The sequence below is a fragment of the Mesoplodon mirus genome (assembly GCF_964341445.2).
Source record: "Mesoplodon mirus genome assembly, chromosome: 8".
Classification (NCBI taxonomy): Eukaryota; Metazoa; Chordata; class Mammalia; order Artiodactyla; family Ziphiidae; genus Mesoplodon; species Mesoplodon mirus.
In genome coordinates, this window is record NC_138984.1 from 15,878,609 (window position 1) to 15,903,492 (window position 24,884).

General features: G+C 40.2%; 1 protein-coding gene across 1 annotated transcript in view; it reads left to right on the top strand.

The window, feature by feature from the left end:
* The window catches only part of FARSB (phenylalanyl-tRNA synthetase subunit beta), a 65,334-nt gene extending 41,269 nt beyond the window's left edge, over positions 1-24,065 (top strand). The window contains exons 16-17 of the mRNA XM_082631071.1: positions 4,727-4,882; positions 23,789-24,065. Coding sequence (XP_082487197.1) covers positions 4,727-4,882; positions 23,789-23,940 — 308 coding nt within the window. The 3' untranslated portion in view covers positions 23,941-24,065. The remainder of the gene's footprint in view (positions 1-4,726; positions 4,883-23,788) is intronic.
* Positions 24,066-24,884: the final 819 nt, after the last annotated feature.

A 24,884-nucleotide genomic window follows, 5' to 3' on the forward strand; every position in this document is an offset into this window, starting at 1 on the left:
AAGAACTGAGGCATTTTCAACAAACCCTAGTTTTGACATGAAATTTAAATAGTTCTTATTTTGCGGCATGCAGTCAGTGAACTTCCTGTGATGTAATATGGTCTCTCAGTGCAAAATACTAGGAAGTGGGAATTTTATTATGCCTAGCAGTTTCTCCAAGGAGAAATTCTGCGTGGAACTGAGTATGTGTTTATTTTCTCTTTTAATTCAATCCAGCTAACTCAGAGGGAATGTCTTAGCAAGATGTGAGGAAGCAAGTCTAGAGGGAATGGTAGCACTTGGAAGAGATGTGAAAAACCAGCCAATCAGTGGTGGGAGCTGGGAGGGGGCACCTAAATAACATATTTAATCTAATTCTTATGGTGGGTTTAGTATAAAGCCCTAAAAGTCAGTGGCCTTTCCTTAAAATACTGCAAAATTGAGTTAAAAAATATATAGCTCATTATTGTATATGCGTGTGCTGTAAACATCCTGAAACCTTTCTTGAATGGAGTATAATTTTTTAAGTCCTGTATTTTTTATTGTAACTTCATTATTCTGATCATCAAAATCACTTAATTTTTTTTTTAATTCTAAGTCTTTAAACCAGATGTTGCTCCTCTTATCAGAACGGCAAGTTTTACATAATTTGGAGATCAGGACAGAAGTATTCCAAGGCAAAGGTTACCAAAACAGAGCTTCCAGTTTGTGTTGCTAAGCTCTCTGAATGATGGCATTACTGTTGGACTCTTCTCTCACAGCAAAAATGGGACTACAAAGTGGTTTCAATACGTGTCTGTGTGTTAAAGTGGAAGCATGTGACACCAACAAATGGGTACCACATGGCAGAGATACCCAGGAGCAAGTCTGTAATATGAAAGGGATAAATTAGTTTTGTTTCATTTCATTTTTTTCCCTTCAAGGGAAGGGGGGTGGGGAGAGGGGTTGAGCAGGGAGGGAGAGGGAGAGGAGGGGGAGAGGAGTGTGTGTGTGTGTGTGTGTGTGTGTGTGTGTGTGTGTGTGTGTGTGTGTGTGTGTGTGTGTGTGTGTTCCTACAGAGCAATCAGGCCCCTCATTTTAGTTAATGCATGTGGTTGATTTAGTGACGTTTGATGCCTGCCTGGTTTTAATATTAATCTTTATTCTGACACCTCCGATTATAGCTTTTAGGTACCACATTACTTTATTCTTGCACATGGAAATGATGGAGAGTGAGAGTGGCACAGTACTCACTTTCCGACACCAGCTGGCTCTTGTGCTGACTTAGAATGTGGCCACTGTCTTGTCCTGGCCTTGTTTAATGATTTTTTTGTGTATGCTTAGCTTCCTTTCCAGGCTTTATTCATTTATTCAGAAAATAATTGTTGAGGGTTTAGTCTGGGCAGGCTGTATGCTGGCTTTGACCTCTACCCTCTAGGGATACCTAGAGTGGAGTGCTTTGAACATAGTGGGTGCTAAGAAATGTTACATGGCAAGAACAGTTATTTCTCTATGTATGTTCACTCCAAAGTTTAATTCAGAATGTACTTCCCATGAGTTACAATACTGTTGATGGCTAGAAACTTTAGTTAACTGACTTCTTAAAATAATTTATTTCAGTTGCTTGACTATAATTCTTAAATATGAAAACTTTTGAAAATGAAAACATCTGTGTATCATATCAAAAACATTTCAAGAATGCACATCTTTGACTATGCTAATATATTCATACATAAGCTTGCCCTTATATTGTTTATTTTCATCTAAATCCTTCAGAGATTTAGAGATCTCATCTAAATCTTATAGAGATTTAGAGATTTCTACTGTATAGTAGAGAGGGCATGGATTTTAGAGTTAGACAGTCCTGGTCAAATCCTGGTTTTGTAACTTATTAGCTGTGTAATTAATTACAGTTATCTCCAGGCAGTTAGCTTGACTTTGGGCAAAACCTTTCTGAACTTTTGTTTCCCCATCTTATTTTCCCTATCCACTTTATAGGTACAATAAAACCTAGCTTACATGAGTGTCTTGAGAATTAAGATGACAGATAGGTTGATAGAAAGATACTAAGTTCTGGATACTAAGTTTCCCTTTCCTTTTACCCCATTTATTGGCTAACTTTTATATTACTAGCAGTAAAATACAGTGTTTTAAAATACTCATTTGTTTATTTGGATATCTGGAAGGCAAAAGACATTCTATATTTTGTGCAAATTATAGTATGGGAATAAGTCTGTGGAAGAACTTTTGCTCAGTACATGCTAATATGAAGCAGCTTTTTATTTTCAGTTTGTTCTCCCAGATAGACATTAGTTTGTCCTTTCTCTTTTCCTGATTTGAATGGCAGAACGAAGCCAACATTCATTTATTGTTTGTGTAGAGCAGTGGTCTCCTCCAGAATTTATTAAGGGGCCACAAGTGTATCTTCCTGTTAAAAAGTTAAATGATCTCCACTGAATTTGAGTCTGTCTTTATATGCTATGCATTTCTTTCTTTTAAAAATGAGTTTTACTAAAAATAGAACTACCGTACGACCCAGCAATCCCACTACTGGGCATATACCCCGAGAAAACCATAATTCAAAAAAGAGTCATGTACCACAATGTTCATTGCAGCACTATTTACAATAACCAGGACATGGAAGCAACCTAAATGTCCATCGATAGATGAATGGATAAAGAAGATGTGGCACATATATACAATGGAATATTACTCAGCCATGAAAAGAAATGAAATTGAGTTATTTGTAGTGAGGTGGATGGATTTAGAGTCTGTCATACAGAGTGAAGTAAGTCAGAAAGAGAAAAACAAATACCGTATGCAAACACATATATATGGAATCTCAAAAAAAAAAATGGTTCTGACTAACCTAGGGGCAGGACAGGAATAAAGATGCAGATGTAGAGAATGGACTTGAGGAGCCAGGGAGGGGGAAGGGTAAGCTGGGACAAAGTGAGAGAGTGGCATGGACATATATACACTACCAAATGTAAAATAGATAGTTAGTGGGAAGTAGCCGCATAGCACAGGGAGATCAGTTCGGTGCTTTGTGACCACCTAGAGGGGTGGGATAGGGAGGGTGGGAGGGAGGATTTATGGGGATATATGTATGCATATGGCTGATTCACTTTGTTATACAGCAGAAATTAACAACATTGTAAAGCAATTATACTCCAATAAAGCTGTTTAAAAAAAAGTGAGTTTTAAATTTTTGTAACCATCACTGCGGATACAGAACAGTTCTGTCACCCCCAAAACCCACATGTCCCATGTTGTCACATTTTATCCCCCACATCTAACCACGGGCGACCACTATCTTGTTCTCTGTTGGTATACTTTTGCTTTTTCCAGAATGTCATATAAATGGACTTACATTGTCCACTTATATTGCCTTTTAAGACTGGCTTCTTTCAATTAGCTTCATGTCCTTGAGGTTCATCTAAGTTATCAAGTCTCCCTTATTGCTGAGTAGTATTCCATCGTATGGGTGAACCAGTTTATCTAGTCACCCATTAGAGTTCACTTGGATTATTGCAATTATTTTTTTAAAATATTACATTGTATAAGTTTGTCCTGATTTTCAAAGTAGAAAAAATATACTAATCAAGGAAAAATGGGAAAAAAAATATTCCTGCCCAAACAGAACCTCTATTAACATTCAGGTATATTTCTTTACATTCTTTTTCCTGTGCATGGAGTTTTTTGGCTTGTGATTATATTTACATAGCTGTGATTCTTCATAAATTGCTTTGTTTTTCATGTTTTAATTGTGGTATGTATATATGACAAACAATTTAAAAAGATGATAAAACAAACATTAGTGTAACCATCCAAGTTAAGACCCTTCCCCATCAAAACTACCTTCCCTTTACCTAGAGCAATCACTATCCTAACTTTTGTGATAGTCATTCCCTTCTTTGCTTCATAGTTGTCCAACCTGTGTATATTCTTGAGATAATATAATTTAGTTTTGACTATTTTTGAACTTTGTGGCCTCCTTTTTTTTTTTTTTTTTTGCGGTATGAGGGCCTCTCCCTGTTGTGGCCTCTCCCGTTGCGGAGCACAGGCTCCGGATGCGCAGGCTCAGCGGCCATGGCTCACGGGCCCAGCCGCTCCGCGGCATGTGGGATCTTCCCGGACCGGGGCACGAACCCGCATCCCCTGCATCGGCAGGTGGAATCTCAACCACTGCGCCACCAGGGAAGCCCTGTGGCCTCCTTTTTTTTGTTTTGTTTACTATTGTAAGTATTCTAGCTCTATTATGATAAATCTTTATAAAGCTGCCTTTTAGCTGCGTAGTATTCTGCTGAGTGAGTGTGCTGTACTTCATGTAGCCATTTCCCAATTTGGGTTGTTTCTAATTTTCACTATTGGAAATAATGCTTTATGTAGAAGTAATATCTTTCTACATGAATCCATTTTTGTATTTAGAATTATTTCTTTTGGATAGTATTGTAAATAAAAGAGTATGAAATTTTAAGGCTCTGAAAAATGTTGCTAAATTCTTTACCAACTCGTACCACGATGAAGCCTTATTGTTCCTGGGCCAGCATTGAGGGTTTTCCGCATCTCCCCCCAAGTAAATCACTTCAGGGAATTTAATGGTTGAAAAACCATCTTATCTCGTCTTTCTGAGGTTGATTGGTTCTACGTTTTCTAATTGGTTTCCTTTTTTGTTGATTTTGCTTGAGTTTATGTTTTGGGGTAAATCAGCTTCTTAAGTGATGGTCAGTGTAGCCTTGTGACCAATTCTTTTATTTTTTTTCAGATGTAGGTGCAAGAAACTACAGGCATCTCTGTGCTGTTTATTACAACAGGAATCCTGGGTTTGAGATAATCCATGGGCTTCTGGACAGAATCATGCAGCTACTTGATGTGCCTCCTGGTGAAAAGAAGGGAGGATATGTGATCAAAGCATCAGAAGGTGAGACAGATCAGCTGAGTCTAGAGTCAATGATCCCATAATGAAGAGGCGAAGCCCTATTTGTGATAAAGTTTTTTTGGTTTTGATTTAGGGGGGAGGTGAGAGATAGAGCTTCATATCAATGAATTGTCAGTATTTTCTAGAAATATCCTTTTTCCCTCCAGCATTTTGAGAAGATGCTTTTCAGAGCTTTTGTAGTGCCACACAGTATACTTTTGTTCCAGCTGAGTGCTGGTAACCCCTAGTTACTGGCACCATCAAGTCATGGCCAACCCACAATCCAAACTGGAAGCTGAGAGAACCAAAACTCATGACTTGTGCTCAGAGCCTCCTGCCTGAAGCCTTTAAGGCAAAAGAAAAAAGGGAGACATTGGAAGTTAGGCTAACTTAATTGTTTATATGCTCCTAAAATGCTAAATATAGGAGTAATGCTAAACTCCTAAAATGCTAAATTGTATTTATACTCCTAAAATGTTTCTTGTTGTCTGAGGAATTCTGAAATTTTTGCTTTTCATATCCCTATAGCTTGAATCAGTATTAGACAAGAAATCCAGAGACAACTTGAAGGAAACATTTTACCACTTTATTTCCACTGTTTACCTGACAATTTTATAACTTTTTTTGGCATCTTAAATTTCTATTGGAACGTTCACTTTTTTAAAAGTGTTATTTAGCAGTACTTATGGTGGTGTGAGGTTTGGGGGGACATATTTTTGTTTTCCCCTAGTTTTATTTTTCTTAGTCCTCAGGGATGGTTTTTTATTGTTGTTTGTTTCAATTTTTTTTTTAATTTGGAAACTTCTTTGAAAATGCAATAACCCTAAATATATGGCCTTTTTAGGTTGAAGATTTGTGGAGTTATCTTTTTTTTTTAATAAAAGTGAAAGATTAAATATTGCAGGGAGTTACCGTTTTCTACCACATCTCTCAGTAATCATTCAGTAAAGATATGTGTGATGCTTATAGAATTTTAGAGTGTTGGAACTGGGTCTTAGAGTTCATTAAGTCCAGTTCCTTGATTTGACAAGTGAAGGAGCCAAGGATAGGCAAGCTAAGTGGGTTGGCCTGGGTCACACATGGGGACCCCAGGGCACCTGCCTCCCAGTGTTCTTTCCACAAGACCAAGTTGCCTATCTTTATAGTGGCTTTACATTTTACTCATTCACCAGTTGACTCTTCTGGAATTTCTGCTTTAAGATCTGGTCATCCAAGTTAATGGCAACCTGAAAGCTGATGTGACACATTTTTTTTAACCTTCTTTACAGAGTCTTTTCTCAGAAATTTTACTTCATATAGAGATTAGCTGAATAAAAATCTGTTTCCTGAAACAGATTATGCCATATATATGAGATATAATTTTTTTTCTTATTTGAAATGTTGCAGAGAGCTGAAATGGTAAATTGGAACATAATTTGTTGTGGATATGATACTTTTATATGTAACTTTTATATTAATGATGTTTCTATAAGCCATAAACCAGTGTCTTAATATTATGACTCTCCTGCCTCAGTAAGTTCCTTAGACATGTTTCTCAGAAGCCTCTAAGTTCCCCTGTCATGAGACAGGCTTCAAGAAGACAGAATAAGTAGGACACAGATCCTGCTGTCAAGGAACCTACAGGGGGAATGACCACTGCATACCAGCTTTCACAGTAAGCTGCTAAGGCAAGTGCCTTGAAGTTTCCAAAGAGGGAGATGGTGCGGTTTCTTAAGAGCATATGGGAAAGCGTTAGTGAGTTTCTGGAAAGTGACATAGGCCTTCAAAGGAATAGGTGGGAGACAGGGGAAGCAAGGCAAACCACCAGAGCAAAGGCAAAAAAATGATGGGAAACATAGCCTAGTGCAGTTTGGTTTGACTACAGGGTGAGGAAGAAGCTTGGGACTACATTTAGAGTCCTGAGTACTAAAATAAGGAGTTGTAGCTAATTAGCTGGAAAATATTGAAGCTGCTGCTGCTTTTTTTTTTTTTTTCCTTAAACGAGTGATGTAATTAGATCTGTACTTTGAAGGAATTAATCTGGCAGCAGTATGTAGGTTGGGCGGCATGGAGAGTAGAGGGGAAGAGAATGGTTGAAAGGTGTTATAGTGAGAATAAGGACTTGACTTTGAATGTCGGCCAAGGCTATACCAAGGAGAAGACTGATTTAAGAAACCTTATGAAGGTAGAAGCTACAGCATTCAGCATTTGGAAAAGTTCCACCTGGAACCTTTTGTGCCACTCGGAACCTTTTAGGATACAGCTCATATGTGTTGATCTTTTTTTTAAGTTTTATTTTCATCATTCTAAACCTATGATATTATAATTTTAATCCTTTTATATTTTAGCACCAAAACAATATAATACTTAGTACTTAATTTCCCTATTATGTAGATGTCTTATCATTTTGGCTTGGAGTGTGTGTGTGGGGGGGGGTGTTTTGAAATTAGAAAATACATTCATAAACTGTAGCCACTTACGATGTGGTTGTAGGTCTTTATGTTCAGTTTTTTAGGCCAAATTGTTACTGGTGTTTGATTTTGTATGAGGACAGAGGCCATTTTGTGTTTCCTTTTGAATTTACTTTGGCTCTCATAGTAGAATATTGTAATGTTATATTTTAATTATCTATTTTGATTACGTAATGACAAATATGATTACCTTTTTTAAAATGGTTAAAGAAACCAAGACCTAAAGAAGTAGCTTGTCAAAATAAGTCAGCAGTAAGGTTGGTATAAGTTCTTCATCTAAAATTTAATTCATATATAATATGTATATATATATATCTCCTAAGTAAATCCCTACACAGGAATTTGGTTGCTGGGGCATGTTTAGCTACGTCATTTTCTCAGATTTATTGTTATTTTGCATAAAGCTTTTTCTGCTTCAAGAAAAGGTCTTCAGAGTATCAAAAAAGTCAAGAAGAAACAGATTAAGAGCTACCGTTTCCTGCCATTCTTGATTACTGAGTTGTCTTCTATTACTCTGGCATATGGTTTACCTTTTAATAATTAAAAGTCCGTGGTGGCTTTGCCATTATAATTGAGCTAAGTCTGTTCACCAGAGAGTCTTGCTAATGTCAGTTCATTGGCAGATATACCTAATCTCTCTCTGTCCTTTCTAATGAACACCACTGACTTCCTTTTGTGCTGCTTTGTTTGGTGGTAGAGAGTGGAGCAGAACTTGATTCCCTTTTGAGAAACTTGGCCCTGTCCACTGTGAGAGAAATCTGGTAACTCATTTCATTGATCATCACATTGATCTCAGGGAGTTCTGTTGACATTGGCGTGTAACCTGGCTTCTCATGCAGACAGCAGCCCTCTGCAGCCTGTGGATCTCTGAGAAGCACTCCCAAGTCCTGTGACTGCAGCCACAATTAGAAGCCATGGTCACTTAGTCTCACAGAGTTTTTATTTGCTGAGCGCCCTTGCAATTAAGAACACAAGGTGAGCTAGAATGCCACACTGCTTATAGAATAAGGGCAGTCGTTGAGTAGAAAAAAGAAAGAAGAACCTTTAACTTTTTAACAGACTGTAGAGCATTTTGAGCACTTGGAACAACTCATCATGTTTTAGTGGCATTTGATCGGATCATTACAGCATATGTATACGCTTTTTTTCAGACTTCTTTGTTTTTGTGGTTTGTTGCAAACTAAATTATGTATGTTAAAATGCATTTATCCTTTTCAAAACCACTTCTGGGCAAGGAAAATTCGCAACATTTTTGTGTTTAGAACGGTTATGTGGTTCCTGGGCAAATCAGTGGCGAAAATAATTTCTTAGGGAAGGTAGTAGGCTTTGTGTGGGATTGGCTGCATTGACTTGAGTGTGTATTTTTTCCCCTTGAATTTGTTACTATTTCAGTTTTGTTTATTCACAAATCTATGGAAAATGTCAGTTTAACCTGAGACAAGATTCCTGATGGAAAAACAGAAGTTTTAGTACTTTTAGTTTTGACAATTCTAATTTTCATGCTGCTCAGAATTCATTTTGTGAAATGAAAAATAACCTTGTAGGTAATAGGCACATTTAATCCTGCACCATATGTACCCACAGAGGTTATTTAGATACCTTCTGTTACAGCATCACCTAATGATCATTGACTTGACCTGTAGGTCATGACCTTTTTCCTCTTTTAGGACACCTGTGAAAGATTTCAGATGCTAAAAAGTACGGGTGAAATTGTGATGTCTCCCCAGCCTTCACACTGGTTTTTAGTGTAACATGAGCTTGGAAATATATGAGAATATGTATTGAACAGCTTGCTGGAGTAAAGGGTTCCGTTTATGGTCTGATTTACACAAAAGTCTAGGCTGGAAAAAAGGGGGGATCTGTATAGTGTCTCCACATTTTTAGTTACCATCAGCAAAGACATTACTCTGTTAAGGCACCACATTGAAAAGAAAAAAGGTTTGGAAGTTTTTAAGCTTCTGACCTTATTACTCTGTGTAAAAAATGTCCTTAATCCTCTGATTCTCTGGTTCTTTTCGGTGTTTGAGGCAAGCTTTCAAATACTACAATTTTTGTTACCTTCTTTGAAGGCTTTATTAAGAGCAATATTAAACACATCTGCAGTGATCACCACAGCGGGATGACATGGGGCCACAGTGCCCATTAAAGCCTCAGCAGTTATCATGATTCGCGTAGCCCTGTATTGTTCTTTAGTGTGTTTTATTTCCTTGCCTCACTCTCATATGTGTGAGGCAAACTTCTCTCCACTCATGCTCACCACCTCGTGCTTTTGGTGTGCCTTGGTACCCACTTGACATTTCAGTACTCAGGGTCGGAGTGCGTGCTCCACAGCAGGTCCCACTTGAATGACTTGGTCAGCTCACTTTCCCATCTGATAGGTCTTGTAACACAGTGTTTCTGAACTTCTTTTTTTTTTTTTTGCGGTACGCGGGCCTCTCACCGTTGTGGTCTCTCCCGTTGCGGAGCACAGGCTCCAGACGCACAGGCTCAGCGGCCATGGCTCACGGGCCCAGCCGCTCCACGGCATGTGGGATCTTCCCGGACTGGGGCACGAACCCGTGTCCCCTGCATCGGCAGGTGGACTCTCAACCACTGCGCCACCAGGGAAGCCCAGCATGCATCTCTTAATCCCATACTCCCAATTTATCCTCACCCCCTTCCCCTTTGGTAACCATAAGTTTGTTTTCTATGTCTGTGAGTCTGTTTCTGTTTTGTAAATAGGTTCATTTGTACTATTTTTTATTTATTTATTTATTTATTTATTTTTTAAAATTTTTAATTTTTTTAATTTTTTGCGGTATGCGGGCCTCTCACTGTTGTGGGCTCTCCCATTGCGGAGCACAGGCTCCGGATGCGCAGGCTCAGCGGCCATGGCTCACGGGCCCAGCCGCTCCACGGCATGTGGGATCTTCCCGGACCGGGGCATGAACCCATGTCCCCTGCATCGGCAGGCGGACTCTTAACCACTGGGCCACCAGGGAAGCCCGGCACTATTTTTTAGATTCCACATGTAAGTGATATATAATATTTGTCTTTTTCTGTCTGACTTACTTAGTGTGATATTCTTTTGTCCATCCATGTTGCTGCAAATGGCATTATTTCATTCTTTTTATGGCTGAGTAGTATTCCACTGAATTTATATGTCACATCTTCTTTATCCATTCATCTGTTGATGGACATGTAGGTTGCTTCCATGTCTTGGCTATTGTAAATAGTGCTGCTGTGAACATTGGGGCGCATGTATCTTTTCGAATTAGAGCTTTCATCTTTTCTGGATATATGCCTAGGAGTGGGATTGCTGGATTATGTGGTAATTCTATTTTTAGTTTTTTAAGAAACCTCCATACTGTTTTCCATAGTGGCTGCACCAATTTATATTCCCACAATATGACAGTGTAGGAGGGTTCCCTTTTCTCTACACTCTCTACAACATTTATTATTTGTAGACTTTTTGATGATGGCCATTCTGACCGGTGTGAGGTGATACCTCATTGTAGTTTTGATTTGCATTTCTCTGCTAATTAGCAATGTTGAGCATCTTTTCATGTGCCTGTTGGCCATCTGTATGTCTTCTTTGGAGAAGTGTCTATTTAGGTCTTCTGCCCATTTTTTGTTTGGGTTATTCATTTTTTTTTGTTTTTGTTGTTATTGAGTTGCATGAGCTTTTTGTATATATTGGAAATTAATCCCTTGTCAGTCGCATTGTTTGCAAATATTTTCTCCCAGTCTGTAGGTTGTCTTTTCATTTTGTCTATGGTTTCCTTTGCTGTGCAAAGGCTTCTAAGTTCGATTAGGTCCCATTTGTTTGTAGCTTTGTGTTATTGTCTGAATGCACTACTCAGTTCTGATCTTACATATGTAGGTTTGGTTTGCCTCAGGGAGGAGCAGCTTTACACGCTGGCAGCACCCTGGTTTTGGCACACTGGTGCGCTGCAGCGACCGCTCTCCTCTGAATTCCTAGAGAATGATGTGTTCTGGTACACTAAATATTAACCCCCTAAACAGTCAATTCAGCTTTAATCCAGAAGGATTAAAAGGATGGATGGGTGGGGCCTCCCTGGTGGCGCAGTGGTTGAGAGTCCGCCTGCCGATGCAGGGGATACGGGTTCGTGCCCCGGTCTGGGAGGATCCCATATGCCGCGGAGCGGCTGGGCCCGTGAGCCATGGCCGCTGAGCCTGTGCGTCCGGAGCCTGTGCTCCGCAACGGGAGAGGCCACAACAGTGAGAGGCCCGCGTACAGCAAAAAAAAAAAAAAAAAAAAAAAAGGATGGATGGGTGGAGAGAAAAAGAGGTACACATATTGAATACATCTCTAGGTAGGGTTGATAAATAAGTGCTCCTATCTGAAAAATGTGCTTTTCCCCTTGAGGTATTCACATTTAGTATTTCCTTTTCTTTCAAGGTGTAGGATGAAGGCAATAATTTTTACCCCCCCCCTTTTTTTTGAGAATTGATGGAAGAAACTCCTATAATGTAAACACCATTTTATTAACTTTTTAAAATCTTGAGACAGTTACGAGCTTATTAAAACAGGTGCAGGACAAAAAACTTTCCTGAACTGTTTGAGAATAAATTGCCAGCCTGTACCCCTTAATACATTAGTGTGTATTTCTTACAAACAAGGACATTGTCCTACATAACCAAAATATAATCGTCAAAACCAGGAAAATATTATTCACGTTAATGTTAACCCCATCTAATCCTTTTACCCTGGGCAAGTTTTATCAGTTATCCTTTATATCAAAGAATCACTTATTGCCTTTAGCTGTCATGTCTCATTAGCCTCCTTCTGGAGAGTTATAGAATAGTCTCTCCTTGACTTTCATGACCCTGACACTTCTGGAGATTATAGGCCAGTTATTTTGTAGTGTGTTCCTCAATTTGGGGTTGTCTAGATTCAACTTGGGCAACTTTGCAGGAATGTTGCAGAAGTAACGCTCTCTTCTCAGTGCATCCTGTCAGTGGCACCCGATTTCCACTTATAGCTGATAATGTTCACTTAATCACCTGATCAAACTAGTGTCTGCTAGGCTTCTTTACTGTCAAGTTACTCGTTTCTCCATTATCATCAGTAAACATTTTGTGGGCAGGAACTTTGAAATCATGCAAATGTTCCATTCCTAATCAGTCCTCCTATTTATCTTAGTATGGATTCATTATTTTCTGTTTTATTCAGTGTATCTTAATCCATTATTCTGATTCTCACGTTGTCCTCACTTTGGCCAGTGGGAGTCCCTTCAAGCTGGCTTCTGTATCCTTTTAACATGTTCCTATTATTCTTTATTATTGTTAGCACTCTCTTGCTTTAGGCACAAGAAGATATTCAAGGCGTATCTTGATCTTTCCATTGTCCCATTTCTCCATCCTGGTTCCTTTTAGTGGGGAATGATGTCTACAAGTCAAGATGTAGGGTTCTAGTTGCACACAGACACATACATATACTAACTTACTCCTATATCTATACATATTTTAAAGACCATAAGCCCCCAGCAATACCTCCATTCCAGTCCAACACCTTAGGGTTCATACCAGTTTTCTCCCCTTCTGTATTTGTACCTCACTTCTCCAACAGTGAGGAACCTGGTTCCCGTGATTCATAATTTATCCACTTACTTGCTCATTGCTCCTGTTGGTAACTAAACTCCATCTTGTCCCCTGCGTGTCTGCCCTGCCCATCACTCACTCTCAGTCTCTGACTGCCCCCTCGGGGCTGTTCCCCTCTCACCTGTGCATGCCCTCCCTGCCCCCTTTAGCTCTGACACCCAGTGCCCACACTTGAGTGAGAGGATTTCTTCCTTCCTCAGCCCCTTTAGGGCTGGATTGTTCTGGAAGGGAAGGAGAAGACTTTTTAAGTCTTGAGAAGCTTTTATTGGTAGGGAGGTTCTTACTAAAATGAAAGGGAGAAAATAGTTGTATATGGTGATGCTTTTTTGGATGTGGGTGATAATATAGGAAATATATTTCTGGGCTCATCTTATATAGTTTCTGCCTCAGACCTGGAATCAGCTATATTGCCAAGTGGCCCTGGTTCCTTTTAGTGAGAAATCAAATTTAGATCACAGTCTAGGTGCTAAGGTTGCTCATTGCTACTGAGTGAGTCATTGTTTCTAGGACTTTTTGGTACGCAGAGGAAAACCTTTTTAAAAAAAAATTTTTTTTTTTTAAAGAAAAGCCTTGAGTTCATATGGGTAGTTCCAATTTATATTCAGGATTAGAGGATTTTTACTTAATATGTTTGTCTTTATAGTTAGCTCTTTTTCTTTACATTGAAAATCTTGGTTCCTAATGAATTTACATTATTACCTATTTATCCATCTTTGTTTCAAAATATCAATATTATTGCTAATAACATGATTGTTAGAAACAGTTTAGGCTTTATCTTCAGTTCTTTTTGTACTTAGAAAATATTCTACAAAATAAAGTACATTTTGACCAACATATTCCCAGTATTTCTTTTTATCAGGCAAGACTGTAGAAGCCTTAAATAACTAATGCTTGCACTGATGTTTTAAAATATTATATTAATTCACAGTCTGCTTTGTTTAAAAATTAGAAATGCATATTTTACTGTGGACTTTGGGGCAGTGGGGAGGCAGAACCTAAATCGAACATCCATTAGGTATCTGTCTTCTCTGGAGTTTCTTTCATCTGCCAGCACATTTCTTCCCTCCCCGTTATGCTGCCTTTAGAGAGACAGTCTTCAGTATATTACAGCATTGCAGGAATCCCACAGATTGACATTCATTTAAAGCATTCCTGCTACTTCTATATAAATGATAGGCAGACCATCTGACTTCATTGAGGTCCCAGTTGTGGTTTTGATCTTGATGGATTATTTTACTTTACATTAGTGTTCAGTAGCTGTGGCCTAATCTCCGCCTGCTTGAGAAATAAATGCCAGTAGTCACTTGGGTGACGTGGGCAACCCATCCCCCTCCTGGAAATACCTCTGAGCACCTGCTGGCCCTGGTGGGTCGTGGGTCAGGAACGTTGTCTTCCTGCTGAGGGTTCTTCTAGGCCAAATAGGCCACATACAAGGCCGGCAGCTCGCCTTCAGACCCCAGCCCTCCACACTTGCAGCCTTTGCGTCTTAGTTGTTCCTTCTTCTGCTCCTCCCCCTTCAGGACCCTGTACTCTCATTGTTCCCATTTTACCCTTTAAAAAAAAAATTTCTTTTCAGGAAAGCATCTGACTTGAAGTTCAGTTGATACATATCAGTGTGAACTTAAGACATGCTTTAATTTTTGGCATTCTTTCTCATTGTGAAAGGAGAAAAATTTGGTCCCTTTATGAAAATGTCAGGTTATTAGCTTTAAAAAGGGTGGGGCAAATTTAGTGGAATAGAAAATCCTCTCCATCTTCTGAAACCACACCCAGTTGACAGGCGCGCGCGCGCGCACACACACACACACACACACACACTTCCTTATGTGAAAAGAGCATGTTTGGAAGAGGTGAAAGAAGAAACGTGGGAAACAGCAACATGGCCCAGTATATTAGCAAATAGGTAGACATTAATTACCTGCCTTTCTTTAAACAATAAACCGTGTGACTGTAGTTACAATAATTTTATTTCTTTTGAATGATGTTGAAGCCAGCCCATAAAGAGTAAACAGTTGAGCAGAAATATCAGATAAAATGCCTTGCTCTAAATGTCTCCAGAACTTCCTGTTGTCTGTTCTGTGAGACCTGTTTTGATGTGTCCAATATTCATCAGTAGCTGTTAAATATTTTATCAATGTTGTTTTTGCAGCCACTACACTTTGACACTCTTCTTCCAGAAGGGAAGGGTTTCTGCTTATTCTGTTAATCCCTAAAGGCCCCTAGCTTGTTTGTGAATTGCATTCTCTGAACAAAGATCTCCTTTTGGAATTATTTTCCTGGGCTGCATTGATGCTTCCCCCCCCCCCACCAGTGGAACTGAAAAAAAAGGTAGTAAGTAGTTGGTACTATGCAAGGGCAAATTTTTAAAAAATCAGTGTTGTACAAAATAAGATCAGTATAATCTTACATTAAGTTTGTGGTTGGTTGGTACAACCATTGCTAGAAGTCCACTGTTTAACATTTTGATATGTAATTGAACTATACAATAATTGGCATTGTTTTACTTGTGTGGTACTATCTTTGGCAAAAGGAAGAAACCAAAAAAGAGCAACAAGTAACATACATGTTACAGGAGCCCTATTTATAACAGTGGATAATTGGAAACAACTCCAACATAAAATACTTAAAGAACAATTTGGCAAACTACTACATATAACTATAATGGCATATAATAAACGTGAATTATAAACTAAGTTGAAAAAGCAGATGTTAAGATGGTAGAGACTCTAATTAAAATGATAGGGAAGAATACATTTTGTTGAGCCTTAGGAGGCATGATCAACTGTGATGTAGTAACCGTAACTCTTGTGTGTTGGGTCAGGTCCTTCTGTTGTGTTAGCCCATGTGATTTAGGACTTAATCCCTTTATGCCAGTTTCTTCATCTGTAAAATGGGGATGATAATGTCTGTCCTGTCTGTACCACAGGGTTGTTGGGAGAGGCAGATATAAGAAGTTGGGACAGCATTTTGGAACGGGTGATCACTCTCCAGAGTACCCTCTGGGTAGATACTAGGTCTGCCCTTCAGAAAATCAGCATTGGATAAAAGAGTCACAGACTGGGGTTCAAGAAGCAACTGGGTTCTCAGCTCTGCTGTTACCTGGCTGTATGGTTTTCTTAACCTCTTTGGTATCCATTTTCTCATATTAGAAATAAAGGCATGGACAAAATCACTGCCAGGGTCATTTCTAGTTTGAAGATTCTGCAGGAGTTTATTTTTTTTTATTTTATTTATTTTTTTTTTTTGTGGTACACGGGCCTCCCACTGTTGCGGCCTCTCCCGTTGCGGAGCACAGGCTCCGGACGCACAGGCTCAGCGGCCATGGCCCACAGGCCCAGCCACCCCGCGGCATGTGGGATCCTCCCGGACCGGGGCACGAACCCGCGTCCTCTGCATCGGCAGGCGGACTCTCAACCACTGCGCCACCAGGGAAGCCCTCTGCAGGAGTTTAAATGGTTCAGAAGCAGTCTCTGCCTGAGGGTCTAATGTAGCAGCTCTTTTTCTTCGCCCTTTTAGGTGGTGTCACTGTGGTGCTTATTTATCTGTTTAAATTATTCCAGTGTTGTTTCAGGAATCTGGAACTTATTCTTTAAGGATGCCTGTGTTATATGGGATTTTTTTAAATGTAGTTCTGTCTTCCCTGGAAAGCTCTAGGTTTTGTCTATATCATGTTGTGTTAATAATATTGTAGAGCATACTTGGTTATGTCCGAAGGCTAGAGGTTGTCAGTCTTTTTTTAAAGGTTTTGTTTATTTAATTTTAAACCAGAGGAGGTTTGCAAACATGAAATGGACAGCTTGGCCAAAAGTTTGAAAACACCATTCCCTAGGCCTTCTGTGCCTCGGGGCCACACACAGAGGTGGTCACTCTCTGGCCTGTGCTATTGCTTGCTTCGGGCAAGTCCCCTAATCTCCTTGTGCTTCACTTTTTCCATCTGTAACTTGCCTGTCCTTGGGGCTTGGCCAGGGCTGCACTGGGACCAAGTCACTCCCTTTACTGGGGATGGAAGGAGATGAGTAGAAAGCAACATACTTTGTTTTCACAATCTCATTATTCTCTTCTTTGTCTTCTACACTCCCTACTTGTCTGCTGAAGTTTAATTCTGAAACTACAGCACATCTATGATAATGACATGTTTGAGGTTATGTTTATTCCATGCTGGCCAAAGGTCTCAGTTGAGTAAGTTAACTAATTGTGAAATTACAGATGCAATCTCAAACACTCAACATTTCCATTCTTTCCTTTACTTAGCCCTAGAATAGTCTCCTTATTATTGTTGTTTTATTATTTTACTATAACTGTGGAGAAAGTGTTGATAATAAATTGCTTATATTTGGTTGGAGAAATTGTCCTTTAAAGGTTTTTATCAGATGAAAGACTGGGAAAGACCCATTTTATTGACCCAGGAAGGCAGGATGATAATCCATACCTTTTATTTTTGAGTTGTTATTCTATATCTGTCCTGTGAACATTTAGGAAATGTGATAATTTGGGAGGAAATGATTCAAGTGCCAGACAAATGTAGGATGGTGGCATTATTTTGGAATAGGAATTTTCAAAACAAGCCAATAGACAGGGCACTTGTTAACCTAGAGTTAAAAATCCTTTGGTTTTACACAAATTAATTTGAGACAGATTTAAAATTGCAACTAGATGTATCGTGTTTAAGTTCTCCTAATTTTTTTTTTAAATATAAACTTTCAGGGCATGTATTGCTTTTTTTAAATAAATTTATTTATTTGTTTGTTTTTATTTTTGGCCGTGTTGGGTCTTTGTTGCTGCGTGGGCTTTCTCTAACGGCGGCGAGTGGGGGCTACTCTTCGTTGTGGTGCGCGGGCTTCTCATTGCGGTGGCTTCTCTTGTTGCGGAGCACAGGCTCTAGGCATGCGGGCTCAGTAGTTGTGGCTCTTGGGCACTAGAGCACAGGCTCAGTAGTTGTGGCGCACGGGCTTAGTTGCTCTGCGGCATGTGGGATCTCCCCGGACCAGGGCTCAAACCCGTGTCCCCTGCATTGGCAGGCAGATTCTTAGCCACTGTGCCACCAGGGAAGCCCCTCTCCTAACATTCTTGACCCTCTTCAGGTTATGAAATATGAGTATGCGTGTATGAGAGACAGATAGTTAAGATCAGACTTTAAACTGGATCCTAAGGGCTTCCTCCCGTGAGCGCAGGCTCCCTCTGAGTCCGTGCAGTGGGTGTAGGGGGACCCGGTGCTCCTCTCCCGTCCAGTTACCTCCACGTGAAGGGTTAACAAAGTCTGCAGGTGTGTTGGGATTAGCACTGTAAAGTTGTGTAAGGGGTTTTTCTTCCTTTTGATCTTCAGAAAGGGATGAAAGAGAGCCATTAAACTCAAGGGATTAGGTCCCCTCTCTTTAAAGACTTTAGGTACCATAAATATTTCACTTCAGATATAAGGTGAAGACTTGTATATATCTGGGGGGAAATGGGTGTTTTGTATTACCAGTTGGAAATTATTCAGTCTCCATTTACAAATTAAATGGTCTTTGCAGAGAACTTCTCTTCCAACCCGGAGTGTACTAAGATCTGGAAACAATGTGTGTGTTTATATCGTGGTAGTTGTGCCAGTTTTTCCTCCCTCATATTCCTAAACCTTTTCTTTTTATAAGCTCTTGTCTTATCTACATTGTGCCTTTTCCACCCTGGGTGCTCCCTCATTCCACTGAGGCACTCCAAAACTCCTGGTTCTAAAACTTAGAGAACAACCACCCTTAAGAATGATACCCCGCTCACGTTATAAGTGTGTGGTCGGAGTTTTTTGGGTTTTTTTAAAGCCCTATATATATATTTTCCTTTAAATTAACATTATTTAGAAAAGGAAAGTGAGGTTGATGCGCTGGTGGCACAGTTAGTTATGGTTACTACAATTTCAGAAAGTGGTAGGAGACCAGAAGAAAGTCCTGCGTGGGAAATTATCATTGCAGCCCCATTCTACTCTTGGCCGGTCACCTACTCTGTCAGTTTCACTCCACAATGGAACAGTGGGTTTTATTTATTTTTTTTCCCTTTGTGTGATTTCCTAGGATGGGTTACTGGACGGAGGAATGGATAATTTTATATGTATCTAATTGTATTAGAATTAGGGCCTCGGGGGAGGAAAGGATAGGGTTTGGGTAGAGGCCAGCCCTAGAGTCAGCCTATTAAGTGATTATTCCTTCCTCCCACCCCATAATACATCATCAGTCATTTAGAACAGATTTAAAACACATTCTGTTGGCCCAGTGGCTTACTATATTTACATAATTCTGCATTTTGTGTTTCGTCCCGGAATTTGGGGACTTATGTGTGGTTATTTTTATTAAAGCTCATGATGATAGCTTCTATTATTGGCCATGATGTATGGGATACACTGACATTCCTTCTCCAGTGTTCCCCACCCTCCTTTTAATTTTGTTCTTTTTATTATGGAAAATTTGATAAAGTACCAGACTGAAGGCAGTTACAGTATGTGGATTTGAACCCCAAAGTATGTATTAGTAATGTGAAGAAAGGGAAAAGTGAAATTGTATGAGTGGGTAATTTTTAGAGATGGATTAAATAAAATACCAAATGAATTAGTTGAAAACAGTCAATGGCAGGGGTTTTAAAGATTAAGGAATTAAGCCTTATGCTTGATAACACCATGGAGCTTTCAGATTAAGGGTCTGCTCAGTTACCGCCTTAAGCTTCTACTTCCGATGCTTCACAAAATTATAGGAATAACTCTATGTGTAAAGCTTATCCAAACTTTGGGCTTATAATATTACTCCAAAAGAAAGACGGGGGCAAAAAGAAACTGTGAAAGGTGTTTGGCAACGAGCAAGAGAGGGAGCTCACAAACTCTTTGAAGGTCAATTAGCCAGAAAATGTGCTAAAGACTGGGTGCTGTGCTGGATTACGGGCCCAAGAATTGCCCCCAAGGTCCTCAAAGTGGTCCTGCCGTTTGAGCACAGAGAGACAATTATAGACCTTGAGGAGATGCTACAAAAGCTTTAATTAAGGGACTTACTTACACCCCACTAAGTTCTGGAAATTAAATTCTTGTTTGTGCTTAACTGATGTTTCTTTTGTCTGGGTTTCCACATGTACTTCAACAGAGGACACTATTTTTCCCAAGTCTGTTTTCCGTTCGAAGCCATTTTGCTGTGACGGATACCAGCAAAGCTGAGGGTTTAAACGGTATAAGGAGCTAGGTAGAAAAGTGGGCTGAGAGGCTTTTTGCTGGAGAGTGTTTTGGGCACAGGTTGAAAATTGTAGTCTTTATGTACCTTGGTACAACAGTAAACCAGAACTCTGTTTGGGCCTAAATGCGTGATTAAAAGAAAAAGAAGGTACTTTGTAGAATTTGAATTTTAGAAATCCCATTCACAACGCACCATGATTTCCCTTGAATTGGCAGCTTTATGACTCTGGACACAGCAGGATGCTCTTCTCCAGAAATACTTCTGTTTGCTAATGAGAGAAAAGTCGCCTCTGGCTACCATCCAGGTCTGATTTTTTGTAAGCCTAGACCCATATTTAGGTTCCATTCAGATGTGACTTCTTTTACTTCTGGAAAGACTCTGATTTAAGTTGCCTTGGTCCTAACTAGAGCATTGTGATCACATTGATGTGCTGAGCTCCCCTCCTGCTGATGGGGGAGATGCTCTCATCTTTGAACTCGGGCCTAATTGCTGCCTTAGTGGGGTGTGTTCCCTTTTTTTTTGTTAGTGAAGCAATTCTCTTTCTCTTATCTGCCCTTCTTTGAAGCCATTCACTTCTGTCTGCAAAGTTTGGCTTGAACCATAAAGATTTTTAAAAAGCACTGAGAAATGCTTATGTTCTAGTAACTTAAAATTGTCTTTCTGTATTTCTAGTTCACATACAACATCCGTCAAGTGGTACGGTTGCTCTCTGTACCCGTTACAAACTTGAAGGCACTTCTGTGTGCCTCTCAATTTATGTCTGAAGAAGAGACCTTTAGCCTTGCTCTAACTCAACAGAGGCATCCATCAAAAAATCTTAAGACCTTGTAGAAATGAAAAATGGCAAGAAAGTTAAAATCGTCATCACAGGTTAAAATGTGCAGTTTTCGGCAAAGAGGAGTTTCTACGGAAGTCGCATTATTGGGCTTCATTTTCACATGTGGATGGGAAGGGGAGCGTTAGCATCGGATGAGAGGACGGAGGACCCCTTTGGTGCCTGCTTCACTGGGAAGCAGCTCCTCTGTGGGGAGGGCCTCTGACCCGGGGCAGTTGAGGATGCTGTAGTGACTGGGACGGGTCTGTGCTGGGCTGAGAGCTTTTGATATTTGTGTCATTCAGAATGTTCCCACACCTGGATATGTTTTAAATAATGCATAATACGAATTTCAGTTCTTTTTGCTTTTCTTTGGAAAGGGAGAAAATTCTATTTAATGGTATGAATATTTTTGTTTGTGACCAAGTATTTAGCTGGTTAGTGAGCTTCAGCAAAGTTTGGTGCCAACTTCTGGAGAGAGGTCCAGCTGGCATTATCGTGCTTGCTAGCTGAAGAAGAACGTGACTGAATTTTGCTAAAAAAGCTCTGATTAAAAAAAGTTGCTTTATGACGTAAAAATTCTAAGTTCTTATCTCTTGGGCTTTATTTTGCTAACACCGTCAGAGCTAGCACATGTGGCTTAGATTCTAACATAGTTTGGTTTTATGCTTCAGTTAAAATGGATCCAATCAAATTGGAATTTGAAGACAGATAAAAAGGAAGGATTTGGGTACAGTGAGGATTCTTAAACAGAGCAAGGTTGTCAGGGAGGTTCTTGCAAACTTCCGCTCTGAATGGCCTTTAAAAATAATCTGGGTCTTTTTCAGACAGTGTAGTTTATTCAGATATAATTCTGTACAAGGGGTGCCAGGGGTGATGGAATAAATGACTTTGGGGCAGCCCTTTCAGCTCTGATTCTTGCTTATACCACTTACCACCAACACTTTTACAGACTTGTCATGTGAATATTTATTTGGTGGGAGAGGGGGGTGGTCTTTTTTTGGGGGGGGGCACACTGTACGGTATGCAGGATCTTAGTTCCCTGACCAGGCATTGAACCCATGCCCCCTGCATTGGGAGCACGGAGTCTTAACCACTGGACCGCCAGGGAGTACAACTTACGTGTTTTTTTTTGGTCTGGTTTTATCTTTTAAGTTAGGTTTTTTATTTTGACAGACTTAAAACATGCCATCTTTGTCAGATTTAGCAATATTTGTCTCTCTCTTAGGCTATACATTATCGATGCAGTATGGTTTCTGTATTATTTTATTTGATCCCTCTCTCCAAGTGTGGATTAATGCACATAGCCAAACAATTATGAACTTCAAATGCAGTTCACTGAAATTTTTGCTTTAATAGTGAAGCAGAATTATTTAGTTTGCGGGCATGTGAGAAACAGGCCACGTTATAATTCAACCAGGTTGCTTTGGGGTTATTTAAGAATGACAGTTAAAAATATTTTTCAGGAAAACATCCTCTGTAGAGTCATCCTGTGTCTCTGTGGTGTGGCTGGTGCTGACTTAATGGTAGCGCGCGCGCACACACACACACACCCCCCGCCAGTTCTGTGTTTCTTCCTTATGCTGACCTTGGAGCCATTAGTAGAGACTCAGAAGTTTACTCTTCCATAAATAATGCACTCACTCTGAAATGGCGGGCTGGAGGCTTGTGGCTCAGCCTTTTATAGTTCACGCCAGTAGATGTTTTGGTTGAATCAGTCAGGAGCTGTGGACCTAATCCCTTTACAAGTTGGTGATGAGAGAAATGAGTCAGCATTGGTTTTAACCTCAGTAGAGTATGGAGCGTTGATGCATCCCTGTGGCACTGGTAACTTAGTGACTATGCAGTGGGCCTGTACGTTTGTCTGCTTGCTTGTTTTTAGCTGTTTAAACCTCAAGAACTGTTACTGGGTTAGTAAGCCATATCCATGCCTTGGCACCCAGATGGCGAGGGAACCTTCTGCCTGTCTTGAGTAAATCAGAGGTCAACCCAGCCTTGTTCTGGGGCTAGCCTTTGCTGTGGGTTTACAGTAGATGTGCCAAAACTGCTTAGGAAGTTCTCTTTCCCACGGGAATGTGGGTCACGTTCTGGTACAAGGCCTCCGCCTGCCGATGACGGTGCAGCTCGTGTTTCTCTATGGAATGAGGTAGAAAAGAGTGATGTTTTGAATAGTAGATGAATTCGGTGTATGCTTTTAATCCAGCAAGTATTACTATGGAAAAACCTGTTTCAAAACAGGTTCTTCCCAGGCAAGGTCGTTGGTTTTACATTTCATTTTTCCCTTTGTCCTCTTTAGAGCAGTTCCGCGTCGGCACACTTCCCAAGTCTTCTCCCACCTCTGGTCCTTCAGCCTCCTTTTCTTCATCCTGCCTGGACTGCTGTGACAAAAAACACAGGGCCCTGATTTTCATATTTGCCCCTAAACTTTTCTTTCCTTATAAGAGTGTCTTCGTGTAATAGCAAATGCTTCTTTTTAACATCTTTATTGGAGTATAATTGCTTTACAATGGTGTGTTAGTTTCTTGCTTTATAACAAAGTGAATCAGCTATATGTACACATATAGCCCCATATCTCTTCCCTCTTGCATCTTCCTCCCTCCCTCCCACCCTCCTTATCTCACCCCTCTAGGTGGTCACTAAGCAGAGAGCTGATCTCCCTGTGCTATGCGGCTGCTTCCCACTAGCTGTCTCAAATGCTTCTTTTTAAGACCAGAAAGTGTGAGGGAGCAGTCTTATTTCATGGCCAGTAGTTTAAAGAAGAATAGTTATTTTTAAAGTAGACTAGTGAGCTTTCAATGTTAAATGTCTATTGACTTTTTTTTCCAGGAGAAACGTTGATTTTTCTCTCCCTGTTTTTCAGGCCCTGCATTCTTCCCCGGGCGATGTGCTGAGATCTTTGCCCGGGGTCAGAGCATCGGGAAGCTGGGGGTCCTTCATCCTGATGTTATCACCAGATTCGAGCTGACCATGCCCTGCTCCTGCGTGGAAATCAACATTGAGCCGTTTTTGTGAAGATGGGTCTCGTGTGGTTCTCGCCCCGAGGGTCCCTCTCTCCTCCTAGGTGCCCTTTAGTTGTCCCCACAGTAAGTAAGTCCACTTGTGCTTGTGCATTAATGTTGAATAAAGTAGAAAGCAGTTTCTGGCTCCGTGGGTGGTACTGCCATCCCTGCATCAGGCCAGCTTGTACTGCACAAATGCGGCATCTGCTTGTCCATGAGAGCCCAGTGGGGGGCCAGGAGCTGTTCTGAGAAACAGAGAAGCTCTCCACACATCAGAGCCTCTCACCGTCACCATCACGTCTTCAGGACAGAATCCTGTTCTTTTCCCTGATGAAACGAGATAGCTGATTAGAGCACACGTACGAGATTAACTAAGAACTTTTTGTTCTTATTTTCTACGTTTGATGCATGTTCATCACTGGGAAACAGTAACAGCATTTTTAGAAAACTTCTAAGAATTAGTGATGGTCTAATAGTTGCAGCCTTTGAAGTCATCTTAAACTGAAAGAAAAATCTACACGTATTCAAAATATTTGAGGGTGCATCGGTATTGGCTACTCTGTCTGTGATACTCAGAGATGGGGTTTGTGGACACACAGCACAGATTCGTTCTGCTAGAAGAGTTAAAAGGGATACACTGGTACCAGTGCACTATGAACGTTAGGAAACAATGAAAACTTATTTTTGCCCCAGGCCATCCATTTTATTGTTGTCAGTGTTACAAGATCATGGTTTTAAATAATTAGTAGATCTCCTAGTCTCTGTCTTATTTCATAGGGAGGTATTAGGTCTCTCCTTCTCTGAAGCTAAGCTTCTGCCAGTCGGCCTTGCCTGAACCTCCTAATTTACTTTAATACTTTGATCTAGAATCCTCCAGTAGGTACCGTGTATTGAAAAAAGCTGGGTGTAATGTTTGAGAAAAGTTCTCGGTTACTGTTGAGATGATATGAAACACAG